The sequence below is a fragment of the Ictidomys tridecemlineatus genome, chromosome 3 (assembly GCF_052094955.1).
Source record: "Ictidomys tridecemlineatus isolate mIctTri1 chromosome 3, mIctTri1.hap1, whole genome shotgun sequence".
Taxonomy (NCBI): domain Eukaryota; kingdom Metazoa; phylum Chordata; class Mammalia; order Rodentia; family Sciuridae; genus Ictidomys; species Ictidomys tridecemlineatus.
In genome coordinates this window covers 82,358,290-82,374,273 of record NC_135479.1, presented here as the reverse complement: position 1 = coordinate 82,374,273, position 15,984 = coordinate 82,358,290, and the positions used below count along the sequence as shown (strand labels likewise).

At 45.6% G+C, this 15,984-nt stretch overlaps 1 protein-coding gene across 1 annotated transcript in view; it reads right to left on the bottom strand.

Moving 5' to 3' along the window:
* Positions 1-5,044: 5,044 nt before the first annotated feature.
* Positions 5,045-15,984, bottom strand: part of Ephb1 (EPH receptor B1) — a 420,387-nt gene continuing 409,447 nt past the window's right edge. Inside the window, exons 14-16 of the mRNA XM_040269826.2 lie at positions 12,326-12,519; positions 9,938-10,093; positions 5,045-6,522 (exon numbers count right to left, since the gene is read on the bottom strand). Of these exons, the coding sequence (XP_040125760.1) occupies positions 6,414-6,522; positions 9,938-10,093; positions 12,326-12,519 (459 nt within the window). The 3' untranslated portion in view covers positions 5,045-6,413. The remainder of the gene's footprint in view (positions 6,523-9,937; positions 10,094-12,325; positions 12,520-15,984) is intronic.

Sequence of the window (15,984 nt, the reverse complement as noted above, 5' to 3'; positions counted from 1 at the left end):
CCTGACAACTGTCAAATACGGGTGTGTCTCTGGGGTCCATGCAGGCTCACTTCTCTTCCCACTCTCACATTTACAGGCAATAAATTCTTTTACTCCTATGGTTTCCATGATCATCTGGAAAAAGGGTGGTTTCAACATACATATTGTTAATCCAAATCTCCTGCTGAACTATGGACTTCTGTACCCAATGGCCCATGGGCAACCCAAGTCCATATTGTCTCCTCCACTCCCCGCCATTTTTCCCTCTCTTGCATTTCTTATCTCAGAAAATGCTATCAAAGCTCACCCAGTAACCAGAACCAGAATCTTAGGGTGTCTTTTTCAATCCCTTCCTGGCCTGTCTACTTACTGCTTCTTCCCATCTTGCTTCCTTCCCATTTCTCAGATGGAACCCATTTACTCTACCACTGCCACTGTCTGTAATTTACTCAGGACACCATGATCATTACGCCAGCCTCATGACTAGTCTCCCCGAAATTGATCCTAGTTCTCGCCATTCCATTTGCCATTTTTGCAGCCAGAGAGATCTGTAATAAAATCACATTTCGTTCCAACCCACTTTTCACTCCTTGTATTTAGAATATCCAGATACCTTAGCATGTCATAGAAGACCCTTCACGATCTAGCCCTGCCCACCCCTCCAGCCACCCACAGCCAGCCCTCTATTCCCCAGCCTTGATGAACAGTGTGTGACCCCACAGATATGCCACCGGTTTTCTGCCCTTTAAACTGTGGCCTGGGCTATTCCTTCCAACCACCCTCTGTTAGTTGATAATTCTTTTCCTTGCTCAGGTTCCAGGATAATGGGTTCCCACAGCCTTGCTCATTTCCCCGTCAAAGTCATTTGCAAGGTTGAGTTCTCCTACAAAGATTACAGATGGAACTCACTTGTGATCATATCCTGTGTCAGAAACCCATTTCCAGAGCTACGGCCATCGGTCATGGACACATGAGTGTCAATTAGACTAAAAGAATAAGTCAAGGCCATGGTGAAGAGAGCCTCCTCTCTTAGGAGAAACAGAATGACGTAGGCTCAGAGACTAAAAAGGAGCTTATTCGCCACAAATTATGTTGTTTGTTATTTCAACTGTTTTCCCTTCTGCTGGGCACGTGGTTGAACAAGTCCTGGAAGAAAGTCCTAGCATAGAGGCTATATAAGCACCAACCAAGTTTCCGTGGCCAGAAAAGCCCCGCTCAGCCAGATGTCACCCTGACAGGTCATCCTCAGAAGCACAGGTCATCCCCTGCCCCTCCTCCTCCCTGTCCTTTGGGTTTGCCTCCCTTGTACCAAGAATGGTGTCAAACTAATATCTGCCTCTTGGGGCCTTTGCACAGTGACTGACAGTTGGTGGGTGGCTGCTGCTGTACCCCAGGCGGGAGCTCCGGGGAAGATTGTGACATTGTGTTAAAGATTCAGACAGGGTTGAAAGAGTGTTTTAAACTTCACCAAACTAAAATTAGGATAGGCTAGGACTGATAGCAGTTAAAGGTAATTGAGAAAGATTCCAACTAAATACCTAGGGATTCATTTATTTTTAAAGCATGCTGTCTAAGGTCATGGACTTCTGTAGCTGAAATAATGACTTGTTGAACTTTCTCAGTTCAAACTTATTTCAACCACCAAATATCTCCTGAGCACCTTGCATCAGTCAGGTAGTGTGTTGAGCAAGGGTACAGAGGCGAGGACAGGCCCTGAATCTGTCTTCACTCAGGAAAATCTCCCAAAGGTGCTGAGTGGGATGCTGTGTCCATGACAGCATCAGAACACACCAAGGATCTGTGATAACGCAGTGACTCAGGAGGGATGTAGGGATGGGAGGTCTCTCCTTTCTCCCAGGCATGTGACAGAAGCCCATCCACCACTGTCCATGAGTCCATCCACCCCAACCACCCTATGAGAAGTCTGCAGAACACATCACCCCACCAGGGCCTGTACTCTTCCAGGGAGCCAGAGTTGGGTCTTGGGCCTCTGCGAAGCTGTTCTTATTTGGAGGTTGCTGGCCTTGAGAGACTGGTGGTGATGAACACAGTAGCCTTTTGACCTAAGTCCACTTGAATCATCTTCCAGTGGGATCCAGATACCTCTTTCCCCATCTGCCAACCTTTTGGTGACCTCAAGAATTCCCCTCAACCACTGTTCCTGCCCCTATCCTCATTGATGCCCTGGACAATATAAAACCTCAGGCTGCTTTTGAAAAGGACCTTGTTTTTCTAGATGAACTTCAAGGCACAAGGAATGCAGACATCACCCTAACTTGAATCTTCAGGCCACTTCTAGTACTGAGTGTCCTTGGAGAAGGCTGGATGGTGTCTGTCTGCTGCGGATCCCGGGTCACAGTTGAGCCTTGCCCTCACTTCTCTTGCTAGGGACCTAATCATGCCCTCGGACAGTTGGTATCACAGCCATGATTATTATTTTTTTTCTAAAATGATGAGGAAACTCCCAGGCTAACCCACAAAGGCCTTCTTAGAACAAAATGCAGCTGTCAAAAGTCTTGCTGTTTAAATGGATTCTTTGTAGATTCTCTCCCTCCTGCCCTATGACTCACTAGTGCTGACCCCCAATATCCTGGAGTCCTATTCCTCAATCCTCACTGCTTTCTCTGCTTTTTTTTTAACAAGTATTTGGCCAGAACTTTGGGTTTTCACTTGCTGCCAATTCTCCCAGGTGATCTCAGCATGAGCCTGGTGACCTGGTTATGCACGGAGTGTTGAAGAAATAGGGCCTGCATGGGGAGGTGGGACACGGCATGTAATTTTAGTTGTTTGGGAACTTATTTGTCACTTCTGAGCTTCTGTGATCTCCAGGTGATGGAATAAATGTGTGCTCTGTAGATTCATTAATTCTCTACCCCTCTATTCATCATTCCTTTCTTCAAGTGTTGGGGGTTATAGGGAGAGCCCAGGGAGGTGGGTCTCAGCCTTAGGGCTTCCCCACATCTCCATTCCCATAACTCCTGACCCAGGATATTAATTAAGTATCTTCCACCTGAACCTTTGTGATACCCACCCTCCTGACTCTTGGTGGTCCCCTCTGTGAGTCACACCCTAGGCTGTACAGCACTGCTAGATTCCATCTTCTTAGCTTGGTTCTGAGCTCCACAGGCCCCTGGGCACTGTGCAGAGTATATTTTTAAGAAAGGGTCACAGTTGTATTTCTAGATGAGGTGATAGCATGTGTAACTAAACCCAGGAGGACTGGAGTCGCAATGCTGGTGAGCATTCTCCCCAGGGAGCTCATTTGGAGATGGGGGGAGGAGTTCCCTGGATTCACCCGAGCATAGACACCTCTCCAGGAGACCACAGGGCCCCATCAGCCTCTCCCAATACTTCATTCCTGAGTGCGAGCGTTCATTCCCATCCTTCTGGGTATCTTGAGAACCTCAATGACTATCATTTCCTGAGTCAGGGCTTTGTATCTAATTTCACAAATTTTCAGAAAGGTAGGACAGTGGGGTGCATTGTTTCTCAAAGCCTGGTCTGTGGACCAGCAGTAGCATCAGCACTACCCTGGCCACTTGTGAGAAGTGTGAGTATTCAGGTTCCACTCCAGACCTGCTGAACCAGAAGCCCAAAGGTGGGGCCTGTGATCTGTGTTTGAACAATCCCCCCAGGTGATGCCAATGCACACTCCGGTGTGAGACCCATGGGATGGTGGTTAAAAGCAGAGGGTCAAATGCCAAGTCCAAGTCCTCACTCTACCACTGTGTGATTTGGGAAGAGACTACCCCTCAGTTTTCTAATCTGAAAACTGGAGACAATAAAGCATCTTCTGCTCCCTCATATGATTGTGTAGGAGGTGAGCTCAGACATATAAGGCACTTGAAAACAAAGCTGGCACGGAAAGCCTGCTTAGGAATATTAAATACTCCTCAACAAAGTGGGTGTTGTTTTCCTATAATACAGATGAGGTGACTGAGGCTCAGAGGCTCAAGTGCCTCAGAGCTAATGAGGTGAGTGCTTACTCACTAGAGTGACACACACCATTCCCCTCTTCTGACCCCTCACGCTTTTCTCCTGTTCACTTTGGCTTATCTTTCTCTCTCCTTTCTGGGATCTCATGGCGACACCGATCCAGAGCACTTCATATGATCTTCACCTTGACCCTGTTTTGTCTACAGCCAGAAGATGAGGCAGCCTTGGTGAAGGTATGGTAAGGATTTGGGGTTAAAGATGCTACCTGAGGAAACTGGCGACAAATTAAAACCCATTCCCTTGGAAAACTGCGAGTAGGTTAGCCAAACCATTTGCCTAGGCTTATACGACATTTCACACATTGAGGTCTTTAGGGTAATTGGAACATTGTGCATGGAATTGGTAAGCTATTAATAAGAGGAAGTTTTTTCTTCTACCTGCCTGACTGGACTGAGACCCTTTGCAGTCACCTACAAATCTGTGGAGAGGAGCTCTGCCTACCCTCTCCAGACCTGCAGCGGTCAAGCTCACACCCGGGTTGGAGGAACCCCTAAGCCTGTGAACCTCTTTGAAGTTGCTTCTGGCTATTGCAACATGTGTCTGGTGACCTCAGAGCCTTCCAAATCAGAGTTACCTAGGACTAGGGCAAAGGCCTGACTCTGCCTTAAATACAAACTAAATAAGCTACTTGGGGACCATAACTCCTATTACAACTTCAATCTCCCCACCTGCCTGTCCAGGGCTGCATCACAAGCAAGCAGCCTAAACTCATATTAAGGCTTTTATGAAACTGGCCTGGATGTGAATTCTCCAATGCAGTGTGTAAACAGAAACCAGGTCTGATCCTGTATCATGAGTGACTGAGTTTGTATGTCAGTCACTTCTCACCCTCTTATTTGAGGCATCCGAACCTCATATTTCTCCAGTTCTTCCTTTGGGTCACATCGGTGCCAGGGAGTCTAACATATTCCAGTTTTGGGGGGGTCACAAGGCCAGGGACGCATTCCTTCCCTTCCAATGTTACAGAAGAAGAACGGTGATTAAGGATTCTCCAGCAATGTGGGTACCACCCACTGGATTCCAGGGACACACACACATACTCTGACACCATTCTACGTAAACCCAGACATGCTTCTGCTCTTTTTAATTAGACAGATAAAATTAGCAAGGAGATTAAGGTAAAAGGAGAAATTAAAAATATTTAAATGTTAGGTGGAATTTACAAAAGTGAATTGAACAATGAGGTACAATAAGGAATGTAAAGAGAAACACAGACACGATCGAAACATTCCTCCGATCCACACGGCTTACGCCAGTCCACAGGTAAGGCAAGAGGACTTCTCCCTTGCCGCCTCTCCAATTGCAGATTCCAGGGACACGGAAGAACATTCTCCAGAAACACTTTCCTTCTCCTTTTCTACAGATGTTACCAAGCATAACCAATCAGTCAGTATCATTCTAGAATTACCCACACTGCATCCAATTCAAACCATTCACCTGTTTCCTCTCTGAATTTGCAAACACCTTGAGTGTTTTTCTCCTTTCGTTTTATTTTATTTCATTTGCCCCCCACCCCTCTTCTTCTTCCCATTGAGCCAAGAGGCCACTGGGCCAACCAGAAAGCCAAACCCACAACATATTCCAGCCCCTGTGGATCTCCCAAGGGGATGAAGGCTTCCCAGTACTTTTTTCTTGTTTGCATTTATTACGAACAAGCACAGTCATTTTATAACGTAGACGTACATGGGTGTGCTCTTGCACACGGAAACAGGTTTTTTTTTTTTCTATTTTTTTTCCCCAATTTGTGGTTTCTTTTTCCTTTTTGCAGAAAATGCAAACAAAAGAAAAACAAGGTTTTTCAATTGAAGGTACATCTCTTCTTCAATATGAAGACATTAATTGAATTGGTTGGATCCCCATGCAGTGGTCAGCAAAGTCCTTTGGCAACTGACAGAACAACGTCTGGAGACTCAGGAGCTGGGTTCTGTTTGAAGAAACTTCCCTACACGAGTCATGAGCAAAGGGAAATGGATTTGGGGGAGGGAGGGGTTCTCGGGGAGGAGCACGAAAGGAGAAAAGAAAAGAACGTCATTGGTGAGGAAGAAAAATGGAGCGCGGCTTCTGTTTCTTCCCTCCACCTCCTTCCATTCTTCCTCTTAGACCTTTACCTCCAGCCCACGGAGGAGGGTGGGAGCCAAGTTCACCCTTGTTCTCCGAAGCATTACTGTTTGGTCTCCACTTCTGTTAAGCATCACTTTTCTACATTTTTTTTTTTATTATTATGATATATTTGGTTTCCCACGGCATCTGAAACCCGCTTCCGTCACTGAGAAGGTTTGCCTATTAACAACAGGTCTGGCTGATTCTTCACCGATGGTTAACGCATCTCTCAGCCGAGAAGCCCGATCTTTCCAGAACATTCCACAGTGGTCCATCTCTAGTTCCCCCTTGACCCTGGTCCTTTTCCTTCCTCTCCTCCCCCAAGAAAACAAGAGTTCTCATGCCATTGCCGTTGGCGACTGACTCATCTGGACCCTCATAGAATGGATGCTGTTCAGGATCTTCTTCTGATGGCCTGCCAAGGTGACCCCTATTCTCAGGAGGTCTCTGGGAGGGAGAAAAGACAAAAAAAAAAAGTCACTTTACTATTAGAGCAATTTTTCACAGATCAAAACCTACCACCAGAGGCATGCTCCTAAAAATAGTCGGGGTAGACAAGTACAGTGTTTCAAATGCAAGAAGCCTAAGTTACACAAGTTTTCTGACAAACTTGCAATTAGTTATTTTCTTGGTTCATCTTGCTTTTTCCATGCAATGGCCCTTGAATGCCCCACTCTGTTCAGATGATCTGAAAGTGCCAGGCCTCTTACTCATTCTGAGGTTCTGGAGCAGCCCCTTGCCCCTGGGGTGGACTGAGATTTTCCTCTGCTATTCCTTTTAACACCTTCAGTGCATATTCTATGGGGCTTCAGTGAATCTGTGGAGCTTTCTGCCTAAATTAGTGAACACCCCACTGAGATTGGAGAGATGTAGGGCTTGCTTGGTCTTCTGATGTTTTCCCCTGAGTTTCCCATTTCTGACACTGTTTGAATTTTAATGTCATGCATTTTTTAAGAAGGGTGATCTCAAAATAACTTTAAAATATCTGCTCAAGCAGGCATCCAAAGAAAATGGCTGGGATAAGGGTTTGGATTGGATTCATCTTTGAAACTGTGAGTTCATGGGCTGAAACTGACCTTAGGGAGACCCATGCATCTTTCCTTAGTTAATAACAAGAATATGTAACTACTTTAGTGCATTCTAGAGGTCAGATACTATCTCACCTAAACCTACAAAGGAGCATTTTATAAAAATGGACTACTTCACAATAATAATGATAATTTATTAATATTAATTAGTAAATAATAATAATTTAGCAACCGTCTCTTATGTGCATTCTATGGGCAGGTAATGGGCCAAAAGCTTTGCAGGTGCTATCCATTTGTTTCCCACCACACAACAATCAGGTGAGCACTATTATTCACGTACAAGGCAAGTAGGGTTCAGAGAAGTTAACTAACATACCCAGGATCACACAGAAGGTAAGCAGAGACAGAATCAGAATTCAAATACAAGATAGTCTCACTCTCAGCATTCCAACAGAACTCTTCTCCAAACTTTTCTAAGTTCCTAATTGCTTTTCCCCAAAACCCCACCCATCCCAGCAGAGCTGATGACATCATGCCCTGTGCACTCTGAAGACCCAGGGCTGGATTTCTGTCCACAATACCTTTGTTCTCTTACCAACTGGTCCTCGATCCCCCAAAGCTTCAGCTGGTGGAGACAAATTACCTGCGGTCTTTTTAGCAAATACTTTGCAGATGCATACTTGAATTTTGAATTGACAAATTGCCCCACAATCTATTTTATTGAGTTTTTCATTTTCTCTTTCCATCTTTTCTCAAGAAACACACCGAATGGCGTATGGACATGTGAATAGCGTATGGGTTTGTTGTACTTTGAGCGGAATGCCTTCATTTTCCGTTTGACTTTCCTTCTAGTCTTGCCCTTGTTCTTTTGCATGCGATGACTCCCACGCTGGGGAGCTGCTTCACTGGATTCCTTCACATTGTGGAGAGAGCACATGACATGCTGGGCAGATCCCAGGGAGGAAGCCGGAGCAGCCTATCTTGCTGAACACCCTCTTCCCTCCCTGAACCCAGGCCCTCTGATCAGCTAGGAGCAGCTATTCTAGCTCTGCAGGATGCAGAGGCTAGTTTTCCACTGGTGAGTGCTTTTGAACTTTTATTCTGTCTTTTTCACAATCATTCATAATGGCAGAGATTGCCTTTTTTAGGCAATCACCAAGAATGAACCTTTTAAAATATACATATTCTGACGTTTAGTGGATTCGGGGCTCGATGCACATTCAAACCATCTCCCTGGAGAAAGCAGCGGCTCTGTCATTTCTGACAAGAATAAACCTCATGGAGGTGGAGTCAGGACTCCAGGAAGGTTTGACTCAAAGCAGTCAGGATGTCAGCAAGCTGTCTCTCCCCCAGGGCTCAACTGCTGAGGTTGATCTCCTCCCATCTCTTCTGGGACCCGGGAGTTGGCCTGGCCAGGAAGGAATACCAGAACCCAGCACCGTGCTTGATGAATAACACGACTGATTAGTGTCAACTGAATGACAGACTGATGGGTCTTCTACCATAAGGGTTACAGGCCACCAGAGCCCACCCTGGTGCCACTGGTGCACACTGTAGTCCAGGCAGCCTGCAAGTTCCCTCTGGGGTGTGTATGTTGGGAAAAGGAGTCAACTTTCTGGTTAGGATTATCTGAGTTTCTATGAATGCAGAAGGCAGAATCTGACCCTTGCCAACTTTAATCCAGTGTTTCTCCCACTTTGCTGCATATCAGGATCACCTGGGAAGCTTTAAAATGTCCTGATGCTCAGGTCTCACAATATACCAATTAATCAGAAATCCGGGAGTAGGAACCCGGCATCAGCATTTTTTTTTTGTAAAGAGTTCCAGGGGATTGTAGCATCCAGTAAATATGGGAATCACCGTGTCCCTGGGGTGGGGATGGGCGGCAGGGTATTGAATGGGCAGCCAGCAAAGCAGGCTCGGGCCCTGGCTTTGCCACACATAAACACCAGTGCCACGTCATTTCAGAACCTGCCGAATGGAAGGAGTGGAACTAGGTACTATTTTTTAAACTGCAGTTCTATAAAAACCTGTCCCTCAAAAATATGGTTCCATGGTATTTAATAATTTTAAATGGCTTTCTTTATTTCAGGATTTCTCATGGCCTTTATAATGCTAATAAGAGCCGTGAATCTCCAAGAGGGTGATAAAGTGAGCAGTATTTCCCAAATTTATTTGACCGTGGGACCTTTTTTTTTCCAAGGAGAACCCATTAACATTTCCCACGACTGGTGCTCCTTGGAACATTCTTGGGGAAACGATGAACCACATGGATCTTTAAGACCCGTTCTGATTCTCATTTGATTTGAATAATTTTATTTTGTGTATTCCTCTAAAGCCCTGTGGGAGCAACAGACTGGTAAATAATGCGAGGGGGATGGGCATGCATGCTTATTTATAAGCATCATCTAAGCATGAGGACGGGCTCCCTACGCAGCCCCTAGATTGTTGCTGAATCAGTGCAAAGCCTTTTCGGCTGTGTTGTTTAAAGTGCTGGCTGGCTGTGTTCTTTCCATCTGGATGCTCTCTTTGATGGGCTGAGTTTATAAACTTAAATGGGGGAGAGACTCGGTGATTAGGCAAATGACATATGGCCGGCGCTCTGACTTTGAAGAACTCTCATTCGGAGCCCAGGATAGATAGATCCCCACCCATCCCTAGCCCCCAGCCCTGTCCCCCTCCATCTTTCTCAGGTGCTCTCCTTGGGACTGCTTCTATACAGAGAAGGAGCTGGGGATGCGGCCAGAAATAGGGCTCGCATCATCTGCAGGAGCGGGGAAGGGGCTTTGACCCCCCCACCTGTGGGCTGGACAGAGGGGGTTCATGTGACTTACTCTGATGTCATCTGTGTGACCAGCTGGAGGGAGGTGAAGCCGGCGGTGAGGAAGCTGTCCCTGTACTGGACCATTTTGATGGCACTGAGCCAGTCGTCCACAGTGGTGAAGGCCGTGAAGTCTGGGATGGAGCGGTCAAGCAGGGGCTGGGAAGGCCTGGCAAGACAGAGAGGCGCAGGTGACCCCATGGCTGCAGAGACGAGTAGGCAGAGGTTTATTCTGGGCTGATGGTAGGCTGTTTGGACAGCAGCAGTCCTGGTGATACAGAGCCCTGGGATGGCCCTACCTTCTTTCCAGAACCCTAGATTGGCATCACCTCCCAAACTGAGTGGCCAGTGCCTTGTCCCTGGGCACTGTCGTCCGGCAGTCAGCAGACAGGCAGATTGGCACAACATTCAGTTGAAGGGAAGGGAAGCCCTCCACCCACCCCAGCTCCTTTATCAACGGAGAAGTAATAGCTTCACATTTGAAGATGTGGTCCTTTGAGTGGCATGACAACGTCCCTAAAACCTCCCCAAATCTATCAGTAACTATAGAAATCTATATTTCCATCTGGTGTCACCCTTGGCCACTGGGGGAAAACAGTAGAACCAAGTGACCCACCACTGACCTTCTCTGGAACATTCTTAAGGCAGACATGCAGGTACCCAAATGAGAAACCAGGGTGCCATCTTGACATCTTTCCAACCCCACATCCAATCTCCCACCCACTCCTTCACCAAGGCACAAAGACTTTACCTCCCAGATCTCCCAAATCCATCCACTCCTTCCATAGTCATTGCCTTGACTGAAAACAAGGGTGATTCTTGAAATGTTCTCTTAGGTTCACACTGTAGCCAGAGGCTTTTTTCAAAATGCAGATAGGATTGTCCCCAAAACCCTCACCTTGACCCTGACACATGTCAGTCCCATAATAGGGGCTCATAAGATCAAGCCAACATCTTAGCATGGCCCAAAGGCTCTAAGTGAACTTGCCCTTGCTCACCTTGCCAGCCTCAGCCCCACCCAATTTTCTCCCTATTGCACTCCTAGCAGTTGACACTGACCTTGGTCTTCTGCCCTGGGCCTTTGCAACTGCTTTACCCTTGTACCTCTATTCCCATCTCTCCTTCCACCCAGTTTATGCCTCTTGGCCTTCATCTCTCAGTTGAGATATCAGGAAAGCGACTCTCTAGCAGCAGAAGGTGTATGCTTTCCATGCCCTGTGCAACTGCCCCAGCAGCCACCGAGGTCTCAGTTTTGCATTTCTTTTCATGATTAATGTCTATGCTCCTAAATGATTCTAGATTCCATGAGGGCAGAGACCATGTCTGTCTTGCTCATTGGATAGGACCAGCCCTGGGCACAGTGTTTGGAGTATAGCCACAGGATAAATTTTGGTTGCAACAATAAATTAGTAAATGAGTTAACAATGCAAAGGTAGCTGAATAACGCACAGCGGACAGAAGCTGGCGGCTGTTCTGGGCATTCACTCGTAACAAACCAAATTGTTTTGTATTTCTTTGTCCCACAGCAATCAGGGCCTTTGCCTGCCAATAGGTTGGCCAAGATTCCAAGTCTGTAGCTCCACCTGCCCAGAGGACTGGTGTGGTTAATGGAAAGGTACTTCTGGAAACAGGATCTCCCTGAGGTAGGGCACTGTATCAATCAGATCAGATACGGCTCACCTGCTCTAGAGCCCAGTGCCGAGCCCATTGGAAACCAACAGAAGGTAGAGACCCAGCCAGGTCTCTCCACATCTGCCTCCAGCCCATGCTGGAGAGACGAAAGAGGAGAAGGGATGTCTTGGAACTTCTGTCACTGGTGGATAAGCTCTGCTACCTCATTATTTTTTTATTTGTTCATTTTAGTTATATTGACAGTAGAGTGTATTTTGACATGTCAAACAGGCATGGAGTATAGCTTCCCGTTCTTGTGGCTGTACATAATGTGGAGTTACACTGGTCGTGTATTCATATATGAACATAGAAAAGTGATGTCCAATTCATTCTACTGCCTTTTGCATAATCATCTCCTCCTTTCTCCCCTGTCCAATCTGATGACCCTCCACTCCTCTCTACCCCCAGCCTGTTGTGAGTCAGCATCTATATATCAGAGAGGACATTCAGCCTTTGCTTTTTGAGGGATTGGCTTATTTGGTTTAGCATGATACTTTCCAGTTCCATCCATTTACTGGCAAATGCCATGATTTCCTTCTTCTTTATGGCTGAGAAATATTCTGGGTTTTTTTTTGTTGTTGTTGTTGTTTTTGTGTGTGTGGGTGGGTGTGGGTATGTATGTACCACCCCATCTTAACAGAACAGAATTCCACCAGCTAAGTTCTGCCCTTCAACCATGAGTGTATCCGCAACTAGGAGTCACCCTGTCACTCTGTTTCATTACACTCACACAGCGGTGATGGTTGCCACAGTCTTGAGACTTGCCGGATTCCGGATCATCTTGTCCAGGGTATTGACGATTTCCGCAAAACGGGGCCGGCTATTACGGTCCTTCTGCCAACAGTCCAGCATGAGCTGGTGCAGAGCAGCTGGGCAGTCCATGGGAGGGGGCAGCCGGTAGTCCTGCTCGATGGCATTGATGACCTGCAGTGGCACACAGGGAACAAGTGTGACTTGGGGATGCACTCACAAGTGTGGAGCCTCCCTAACCAGGCTGGTACAGGTGTCGTTGTTTGTGACCACACATCTTCCACCATAATGGATTTCCTGTGCTCTTTATACCCACCCCCCAAATTGTGGACTCCTAGAGCACAAGGACCACATCTTATTGCCCCTTAGTCTGCTGAGTCCAGTCCCCAGTGCTGGGCCTGACAGACCTCTGTAAATTCTTATTGGAGAGAGAGCCAGGAAACTAGCTGCCTCTCTTCTCTCTAGAAGACCCAGGGCCCTAGTTTTGTGTTTTTCATCCCATACCTCTTAATTCCAGATTCATTTAAATCAATGATGCCTGCTCTGTGCTTTTTGTATTAAAAAAAAATTGTGAATGACCCAAGTATTAAACCCATGAAACCCACAATGGGATGGAAAGGTAGATATGACGCAGGGGTGGCTTTCAAGGGGTGTTACAAAAAATCAATCTATTAAAATGGAAATAAGCTCACATTGTAATATTAGGCAAAAGAGCAGGCTCTATAACCACAGGTATGGTGTTCTCTTGCTTTTATTAAAAGTAAAACCAAAACAAAACCCAACAGTTATACACATGGATAGAAAAGCTCTTGGGAGAATGTAAAGCATGGTGTTAATGGGGGTTGCCTCTGGGCAGGTGGAAACATAAATGTTCTTTATGTTTTTCATTTTGCTTGTTTGTATTTTTTATTGTCTATAATAATCATTCATTGATTTTATATTAAAATAAACAGTTAAAGCTCCTTAAATTACAAAGGAAATAATTTGGAGTTCAGGTATTTGCTGGTGTTTTTACCTCTATCTAAAAAAAAAAAAAAAAAAAGACCAAAAAAAATCAGATTCATTTGAACAGATTATTCTTTTTGTTAATGTCATGAATTGGTAAAACAGTGAAGATTTCCAATCACGTTGTATTTTTATAATTTCTGTGCAAGTATATAGCACAGAAGATGGGGCAGGAGTTAATATAACCTGAAGTTATTAGAGATAATCAAGGTGTATTATTTTTTTTCTATTCAATATGGTGAAAAACAAGCACACAAACCACACTAAGATTATCACTATATAAAAAGGTCAGTAACTGGGAACATTTGCTTTTGAACAATATATTGCACTGACAAATTTTTATCTCCTCTGAACTATTGTCAATCAAATTCCCTGCTATCCTCTTAGGAGACAATTTTAACCCCATTTTCCCCGTGAGAAAATGAAGGTAGAAGCATTGAAGTAAATTTGCCCAGGGCACACAGATAGCAAGAGATAGGGCTGGAAATAAAGCACAGGGTACCTCATTTTAAGTTTTGAAGATTCCAAAGGCCACTTTTCCTAGGCCTCTGGGGGTGCTGCCGTCAGAATCTCAGCCTAGAGATGGGTCCCTGGAGCTGTCCCATGTTTTCAAGGCATGAAACTAAGTAATCTCTGAGAATGAGCAGCCCAACATCATCCCCATCAACCTGGCTCATAATCCTGTCCCCTTTTCTAGCTCCTTTTATGCAACCAGATTGAGGAACCCAGAGCCTCTACTCATTGTGGAGACCAGTGGGATTACCCATTGAATGGCCCAAGGAGTTCTTTCTGGATTAACTAAGATCAAGCCATGTGGGGCCAGCAGGAGGGGCTGGTATTCAAACTGTATTTCCCACGGGGCTTGGGGACTCCAAAGTTTTCTGTGCAGCTAGTGTTGTTAGGATCCTAAAATGCTGCCCAAATTGTTTGATGCTAAAGCACCAAATACCAATTTTCCCCCGTGCTGATAAGGCAGCTTCCCTACCTGCCCTAAAACAGGAAATAGCATTGGGATCAGGGCCCTTCTGCAGGAACACAGAGTCACGGTGCTCAGCTGACCCCAGCACTCCTAGCAGGGCAGCAGCAAGGGACCCACACATGTGTGGAGTCTTTTTCCTGTAGCTCTGGACTGAAGTAACTTAACCATATTCTCCTTGTTTTCTCCTCTTGTCACCTCGGGATTGTGTCAAAGACTGTCCAGGTCTTTGTTTTTGTATTTCCTCTGCTTTTTTTTTTTTGGGTGTGCTTACTTTCTTTTGAAGAGGACATCAAAAAGTTACTAGTTTCTCCTCCTCACACAGGTCAGCCAGGAGCACAGACCCACGTGGCTGTGTCAGTCAGAGGACTGCCTAGCGATTAGTGGGACAGACCCGGGAAGCCTGGGTTCAATCCTGCTTCCATTTCTTATTAGCACAGAACCTCGGCAGAAGCCCTTGACTTTCTGAAACTTCATAGATGGGGTCACTAAAAATATTAAATGACACAGTGAGCTGATGTACATTGAGCACCACACAGATGGGAGACAGAATCCTCATCACACGGAAGGTATTACTACTACCTTGTCTATAGAGTGGACATTTTCTCAGCAAAGAGGGAGCTACTACTGGTCATTCTGGAGGTTGACCTAGCACATAGTAGGGACTTGATAAACACCACATCCCATTTCTCACTTTTCGGAGAGAGGCCAGCCATGGAAATACCTGTTCATGTTCATAAACTAGGGCTCCATGCCTTTGCTCTTTCTTCTAGATCTATTTAATTTTCTAGATAATTTTCTTGTTATTTCTCCAGCTGATTCTATGGGAGCATCGATGCTTTGGGCACATAAAAATGTCTACCCCAAAGAAAAAAATATCTGGATCATTAATTTATTGGTGTACAGGCAAAACTTATCTGCTCATCTTTGATTGAAGGGCTCTGATTTTGATTTTGATTCTCTTTTTAAGGATCTGGGAGATTCTAAACTTTCTCAGTACGTATAACTTATAGTCAAATAAAAACATATATATATATATATATATATATATATATATATATATAAATATAAACACACTTTTGTCCTCTCATGGGACTTGAAGGTCATTCCTATCTTACTAGCAGGTGTGGTGAAACACCTTCAATCTGGCCATTGGATGAATCTAAACACCAGTGACCATGTTTGAATTGTGTGGAGCCATATGTCCTAAGGTTGGGGGTATAGGGTGTCCTGCCTAGGCAAAAATGAGAGTGGATTCTGTGTCCCTTCCTGGGTTCCTAACAGGAAGAGATCCACGGATGCTGAGAAGAGTGGAGATTAGAATGGGATCCAATGGTGGCTCCAAAGAGAAGGAAGAGTGAAGGGATATGAGGGGTGGGGGTGGACTGAGAGAATCGGTCCAGGCAAACTGTTACCCTGAGTATGCTGCTCTCCTTTGGAATGGTCTATATGAACTCTTTTGACCACCCTAAAAAAGGAGTGGGTATGATCAGGTACAGGGAGGGACTGCTGTGTTCACCTGAACCCAGAGACCATTGGTATGGGGGTAGAGTGAGGGCCCCGGACAGGTTGACCAATGTCAGGTGCTCTCAGGCAACAGATGAAGGAATTTGAGCACCTCTGGGAAATGAACAGGGCCCTGTTCCCTGCCCTCACAT